General features: G+C 35.5%; 1 protein-coding gene across 1 annotated transcript in view; it reads left to right on the plus strand.

Moving 5' to 3' along the window:
- LOC135512373 (collagen alpha-1(XIII) chain-like) overlaps window positions 1-2,649 on the plus strand; it is a 52,687-nt gene extending 50,038 nt beyond the window's left edge. Inside the window, exons 35-36 of the mRNA XM_064934358.1 lie at window positions 1,003-1,041; window positions 1,288-2,649. Coding sequence (XP_064790430.1) covers window positions 1,003-1,041; window positions 1,288-1,290 — 42 coding nt within the window. The 3' untranslated portion in view covers window positions 1,291-2,649. The remainder of the gene's footprint in view (window positions 1-1,002; window positions 1,042-1,287) is intronic.
- The last annotated feature ends 5,727 nt before the right edge of the window (window positions 2,650-8,376 follow it).

Raw genomic sequence — 8,376 nt, forward strand, 5'->3', positions numbered from 1 at the left:
CTAATTTGATCCTGATAGTGGTAAATTAATAATACATTGGCAATTTTACTGTTATGTGAACATAATCAGTGATCACATTTTAATGCAAAACTCCAGGTGGAATTTTTAAGTTGACAGTTCTTGCTCAATGCCCTTCCAGATAACACTGCCATATTGAGAAAATTTAGAATTTTAAGATAAACCAAAGTAATTTGTAATTGTACTACATTGTCATCACATTATTTGTGACAAAAAGAAGACAAAAACTCAATGTGCAATTAAACAATGCTTTTTATTAACCTACCAAGTACAAAATTATAATTCAAATCCTTATTAGGTTAAACAATATTATTCCTCCCAATTTATTTATTTTTTTCGTCATTGTCATGTGTTATCCTGACCACATTCTTAACAGTGTGGCCTGTCAGTCGATAACTGTAAGTGGGATTGTCAAGGGAGGAGCATGATATTTGTGAGAGTCACAGAGTTGGTAGGGTTTCAGATCTGTCAATCAATCACTATGGGTGGGATTTTCAGGGAAGGTAGTAGATTAGTAAACAAGTAATTAAAAAACTTTTTCAATATAATTTATTGTGACAAAACCTAAGAAAAGTAGTTGTGTTCTATTCATAAATATGGATTCCCCCGGGTTATGAAACAGCGTTGCAGGAACATTATTTTAATATTATAAAAGCCATAACATTTTCGCTCTCCCACTTTCAGAAAAAGTCAGTTGCCCATGTGTACCACTACTTGTTTGGCTGGTTGTTGCTGCTTTTTTAACACAATGTGCATAGTACTTTGCATAAATATTATACACATATAAACACACAATAGTATTATCCTGACCAAAGCATTTTTATTCAACAGCAAATTGCGTTGTGTTATACTGTACATTAAGTCACATTCTACAGTTTTAGCAGTGTGGGTAACACATTACCTGGAGTTTATATCTGTGTTAGAACTACTTAATGTAAAGTTTTACCTCAGAGTGTTTATGACTCACTCCCTCTCTTTCCTTAGGGGGATGACGGCCTACCAGTATCAGGATGTTGGAATAAAGTAAGTGAAAGAGTGCCGGTTTCCTGCTGTGAATGTACGTTATCTTCATCTTGAGGTGATAAAGTGCTTGGCAGTTCTGCTTTTTAAATGATCCCCATGCTAGTATAATCAACAACATCATCTATCATTTCTTCGTTTACACTGTAGAAAAGGGCTTGTTATGAATTGTATTCATGTTCGTTATGTCCTCAATGAACATTGCATGAACTAATGCGTGGTTTGTTGCCTCTTGTTTTCTCCTTGCAGTGACGATAACTTCGAGTTGGCACGTGTGATTGTACATAGAATATTTATTTTTGTACTTTGTATGTGCTTTCTTATACTGATGGAAGAAAAAGAAAATCATAACAATATGCCAGGAGTTTTGTACAGATTGTTTATTTTTATTACTTGTAATAATGTTTATGTATTGGATTTTATTTTAATAGCTATGCATTATGTCAACATGTTTGAATAAGGAAGAATTGCAATGTGGCTACATACAGCATGATATTTGTGCATAATGTGAATGGATATTGCCTATTAACTTATTGTATCATGTGATTTTGTTTTGTTGTGACCACGCTGCACTGAATTGTGGGGCTGGAAAGGTGAAGTGTTGGCTTATTGAAACATCTTAGTTGAACCCTCTTTGTAGAGATCATAACTATGAAAATGAAAGGCACCGCAAATAATTTGTTTCTAAATATGTACACAACTCAAGTCACGGTGACAGACAGCACTGTATTTAGTCTGCACTGTACAGTATAGCCATTTAAATCACTAGCACACAGATACCCATGGATCTCATCCGATTTGAACCATTTAGGATTTCTGATATCATAAACGCATAAAGTATCCTGAATACCCAGCATGTCACACAAGCACATTTTGTCGCTTTCTCTGAAAGGGGATCTCATGAAGGTGGTTTCAACTAAGATTGCCAGACCATTTCAAGCTTTAATTGTTTCCACTATGGCAAAACTGACATTTTTAAATAGAAAACAAATACTTAGCATTTGCTGCTTTTTCACTGGCTGAGTAGTTATACAGCCAGAGTGACCAACCATTCTAAGCTATAGCTTCACATATAACCTGACCTCAATTTGTCCAAGTTATCTGTAAATATTTTTTGGGGACCAAATCTAAGGGGCCACCCCCTGCTTTTTCACTATCAGGCTCTCTTTAACCATAGGTGTTTGCCTTTTTGTTAGAACGTTATCAAATTGAGACCAACCCATGTTACAGGCTTTCTCTTGGATGACTGAAATATTGCTGCTCACCTTTAAGGCATGCTGCTGCAACCAGCCACATAGCCTCTACGGCCAGTGTACCTCATCCATTTATTTATATGAAGAAAGCCATTAATGGACAATAAATAGATATTTTTTGTTAAGAAGAAACAGATTTATTATTTACAGCGGTTTCATAGGATGTAGTAGTCCATGTCGCCCTCGCTAACTGTGTTTATGAATCAGTATTGAAGAAATGGATGAAGGGGACTGGAGTAGAGTTGCTGCTCATTGTAAAAAAGCTCTGTGTTCTGCTCTGCCTGGAAATGTATAGCTAGATTAAGAGATTGTCAGATTACCACCCTCAATAAAGTCTTCATCAGGTTCTTATACCTCATACTAGCGTGTGCCTTGTCCCCTACCTTGCCCTCCTTTGTGTTAGTTTTCAACCCATAGTTCATGGGAAATCATTGAGGATCTGTGTTCAAATGGACACGTATGTTTGTTGACCTAATATGTTCAAAATGACAATTAGAAATAAGCATACCATTTTTACAGTAAATACAGTTGTGTGCTTTAAAAAATAACACAGTCAGGTTCATAATTATTGGCACCCTGATAAAGATGAGCAAAAAATACTGTATAAAATATATAATACAAATACTGAGCTATATTCTAAGCTCCAAAAATTGGGAAATTATATTATTTTATACTAATACAATTGCTCAGAGAAATATATCAGAAAAATAATAGTGGTCAAAAACAGATAGGGGTCAAAATGATTGGCACCCCTGTTGTCAATACTCTAGCACCCTCCCCTTGTAAGTATAACAGCACTGAGCCTTTTTCTCAAATGTTTTATGTGATTTGAACACATTTGGAGGTATCTGAGACCATTCCTCCATACAGAATCTTTCCAGATCCTTTGTATCCTTTGTCTGCTCTTATGGACTGCACTCTTAAATAATGTATTGTTTCATTTTGCAGTCACTTTTATTGTGAATAAGAATAGAATATGTTTCTGTACAGTTCTACATTTGTGTGGATGCAAGTCTGATGTATGCTACCATGGCATTAATATCATACCCCCCTCCCCCCCCAAAAAATGCTAATCTCCCCTGTTATCGTAATGATGAGAGGTTAGCATGTCTTGGGGGTATGATATAAAATGCTAACCTCCCCTGTTATTGTAATGGTGAGAGGTTAGCATGTCTTGTGGGTATAATATAAAATGCTAACCTCCCCTGTTATTGTAATGGTGAGAGGTTAGCATGTCTTGGGGTATGATATAAAATGCTAACCTCCCCTGTTATTGTAATGGTGAGAGGTTAGCATGTCTTGGGGGTATGATATAAAATGATAATCTCCCCTGTTATTGTAATGGTGAGAGGTTAGCATGTCTTGGGGGTATGATATAAAATGATAATCTCCCCTGTTATTGTAATGGTGAGAGGTTAGCATGTCTTGGGGGTATGATCGTTGTGCATCTCTGTCTCTATTTACAATAAAATTGACCCCGAAATGACACAATACATTATTTACCATTACTTTATATTGTGCACAGCATAATCCCTAACATAACCAAAACAAACTGAAAATGCATCCAACAAGTTTGTGTAGTCATTGCATGCTATGAACATGGGACCAAATACTTCATTTTTGACTATATGTTATACACTATATGTGAATTTGTCTAAATAATTATGAGACATTAAAATGGGGGGACTAGATACTGTACACAAAGTGCATTCATTTCGTAACAGTAAATCATGTATGAAAATACCCTCAAATAAAAGGTGACATTCTGTACTGTCACTTCATGTAAAACATTTCACCTCAAATCCAAAACACTGGAATATAGAGCCAAATTAAAGGTGTTGGCTTCACTGACCCAATAGGGGAGTGAGTGTACCTCATTTTGTGTTGCATCACTTTGCATTGAATATCATGCCATCTAGGGATGCCTTTGATATGCAAATGTGCCATTTAACATGAATTGTGGAAAGTGTGCATTTAAGTCTCTTAAATTGCTCTGCTCTGGTTTGTAGTGACCTGAATGTGTGTGTGTGCCAAAAAAGCATGTATTGTGCTGTTTGAGGTGGGGTCTTTGAACTGACATACACAGTACACTACAGTACACATGAATGGGGGAAAGGCATATAGATTGGTAGTATGGAAATAGTTATCCATTGACATGACCCTCTTTTTCCTTAAAAGGGTCAAAATCCTTTCCAACTGGCCAAGTAGTCGAGGTTCAAGAGATCTGCTCAGTGACATTTCGCTCAAAGCTACAGAATGGAAACTTGAAGACATTTGGAGATATCTTTGAGTTTTGACCCGACCTGTGGTTGCCATTTTACTCAAAGATTTTCCAGCTGACTGAAGACAGAGCCAGTAATGTGGGGAGGGGGGGGGGGGGGGCTCCAGTGGCAGCAATGAGCAGACTGACTTCAATAAGACTCAGAAACAAAAGGATTTCAGTTTCCTTTGCAGTTTTTTGTTGAAGGATTTTCAGGCTAGAAAAGCCTTTAAAGCCACAGAGAGACTCAGATGCATTTCTTTGAGATGAATATGCTTGATTTTCCTAGGTCTTTATTCACTATGTGAAAGTAAGACATGAACCTTTTATAGTGTACACTTCCCTGTGTTTTATTTGACACCAACAACTGTGATTCAAGAATTCAGAGCAGCTCACAGAACATACAGAAATATTCTCTCCCTGTTCATGTGTTTCCAAGACTAACCAAAAAAACAAATGGAAACACTTTCGATGATTCCTGATATCAAACTCACTGCCTTCTCTACTATCCTGGGTGCTGCAGGCATATAACAGACTGTTTATGTAGCTATGTTGCCTGACCTGTGCCCAAGGAAGAACCTTATTACGAGCACTATACTGTTGGTATAAATTATATACGTATACTAAAGACATAGTATATTACATTTATTCACATTCTTGTACTGAGGTGTAAACTCACCATATCAATGCTGAAAGAGTAAGTATTATACAGTAGGAGAGGGTTCACACTGTATAAAGTGCTCACTCCATGTTGTTGTATATATATATATTACATTGGTGTGACTTGGGAGCCTCAAAAAAACGGCATCGAAACATATCAAGCATATGAATTACTCATCGATATATATGTATATATATATATGTATATATATATATATATCTATATATATTTAGCAGTCATACTGTCCGCTTTCAATGAGTATTCTAGAATAACTTGATTCATATTCCTGAGAAATGCCATACTAAATGCAATACGTCGTGCACCATTTTGGGCAGTTAATTTCAACTGTAATAATTTTAACACGTGCATCCTGTCAGTATGAATCAGTTGGGCTTTACGGTTACTGTTTGTTGCCCTTAAATATCGATTTGAACTATAAGAAAGCTTATTTATACTGTAGGCTAATCTTTATGTAAGATTCTAACCTTGAACAGCTCCTCCAAATAATTTTCTTCTTGAATACTGATGGAAGAAAGATCCCCTGATTGTTGTTGTCGTGGCTGGAGGCACAAGACCAGTTTTGGAGTTATTGGACAGTTGACAACAGACGCTGAGATTATTTTGAATCGAATGAGTTGTTTATTGAGGTAGCCTATGACGTTTTCATCGGAGCTGATCGACAATTTAATGATGTTCTTGTGTGAAAACAACGTCTGAACTCTGAACTGCCGGTATGTCCATCTTGTCAACGACTGTGATATCTTGTGCCTTTTATCTGTGTTTCACACAAGCTTCCCTGTTTCCTAAAATAATCTAATGCACAGAAGCATTCCTTATGTCATATTGACAGCTGCCTTCTACCCTTTCGCACAACTCAATCCAAATGCGCATAAGATAATAATTTAAATATTCAAAGTGGTGAATACAGAACCGTGCTTAGCTAGAGTCCATATTCATATCCAAATTGTGTATTGCGAACAAGGGGCAGTTATTGTGGTTGTTCTTTCGAGTTCATGAAAACCACATCAAGTCTGACAACTAGGCTTACTCTGCACTTGTCGTTCATACTTTACACGCAGTTGATACTGAATGTATTTAAATTCACATGAACTGCTCCTATAAAACCTCTGTGGAACATGGTCCTTATAAGAGTGGATCAAGTCAAGTGCTGTTACTGTATTACAATAACTACTGTAAATGTCACTTAAAGTTAAGTGTTGTCACTGTATTACAGTAACTACTGTAAATGTCACTTAAAGTTAAGTGTTGTCACTGTATTAAAGTAACTACTGTAAATGTCACTTAAAGCAAAGTGTTGCCCACAATTGTTGTGTTTAACAATTGATGAATGTTTCCATTTATTTTGAATGCTCTAAACAAGAAGTTGTCCTCCCAAAGATTAAAATTCGTATTCATTTAGTGGTGCCCGTTTGTGCAATGATACATAATACATGTGTAATTTGGGCGAATTTGATGCTTTTCATTTGATTAATAGATGATTTAGTTCACCTCAAATATTTTTAACAAGAGAGTCCATCCATCGTCCACAGTCCTTAATTAATTAACCAGAGTAATCATATGAAGATTGAATATAAATATACTAAGAATCATTCATTATTTTGTAGCAATTCATTCAAAACAACAGTCACCTTAGTGCATTGACTGTAGGGTCATCTTTGAAAGTTTGTGTGCATTTCATTTCAGCTTTTTCTCACTTATATTTTGCACAATGATGGCAGTACTCTTTAGTTTTACCAGATATTTTCTGGACATTATTATTACATGTATCATTTGTATTATGTTTCTTTGGTATACATTTCCCAATTGGTACAACTTTACTGTGTCTTGATCTTACATTGTGTTAATATATTAAGTGTACTCTTCATGTAATATGCATATAACTATTTAATACATTATATATGAGAACAAGTGATTCATGAACAACACCCATTAACTGACGATAGGTCATGCGTAATTATTTCTGGAACTGAGCACAAAATTGGTCCTTCGTATGTAATTTTGTTGCCTACTGCAAAAACTCAAATGAAGTCCTCGTTCATTATTCATTTTTGTCAATGCCACTTTGCAATTAATTCACTCTCACTTTTTTACATGACGAGTACACGGATTTGTTTTAGGACTGGTGTTGTATCAACTGTAAAGTTATGTGGTTCATCACTGGTTGACATTACCGATATGTTTATGCCAGTCAATGCTCAATGCATTCTGTTTTGTATAAAGTGGATGTATCTCTTCTTGATGCCGTCACCATTCTGAGATTTTAAAGAAATTTAGGAGATTCAGGTTTAGAAACCATTTTAGATAGTATTGTATAGCACTGCATAATAGTTCATCTGCTGTTGACATACATGTTGTTTTCTTTTAACTATCTATACTGTATGTATGCTAGGCAGAAATGAAGATGTATAATATTTTGTGTGACAATCTATCAGTTTCAGTAGCTAACTGAGAACTGATTTGAGGGCATTTATTTCAATGCATTTGATGTAAAAACCATCTGCATGCTGATATTATTGTTTATAAGCACTATTTTACAATTTAATAGCAACAGCGAAATAACTACACACCATATATGGGCATATATTTGATATGCCAATTCTGCACAAGACGAGGAATTCTGTCAGTAAAGTGACCTTTTATAACTTCCTCTGGTGTTACAGACTCTTGAAAATGAAAACAATTTGCAATGTTAACATTAAGTTGAGGTTTAGAAAGGTTGTTTCTTGAGATTCAATGTGAGTCATCCGTAAACCTTTGAATTAAATCAATCTAATCCATAGTTCAGTATGTTTTAATGGCTTCGTTGAGTGTGCTGTCAAAGGTGTTTTAACAGTTGTTGTTTTTATCAGAGAAGGTTTTTACTTTTTACAGATCTTAAATTTCAGAGTACGTCACTGGTTGCCAATTCTTATTTCACTGTTCAATACATGTCACATTTTGAGAACATTGTCAATAATTCCAAAAATAAAGAATTGAGTTTTTAAATTGTTGTTGCTGGAGGCCTGTTCAATGAAACCTTGTGGAAATAAGGTATAATAATAAATAATAATACGCCTGGCCATCATGTAAACGAAAAAATATCAACGCAAGGTGTGAATATGGCCAGTATTCAACTCCGTTTCTACGTTGATAAACACCATGCG

This window comes from Oncorhynchus masou, chromosome 24 (genome assembly GCF_036934945.1).
Source record: "Oncorhynchus masou masou isolate Uvic2021 chromosome 24, UVic_Omas_1.1, whole genome shotgun sequence".
NCBI classification, from domain to species: domain Eukaryota; kingdom Metazoa; phylum Chordata; class Actinopteri; order Salmoniformes; family Salmonidae; genus Oncorhynchus; species Oncorhynchus masou.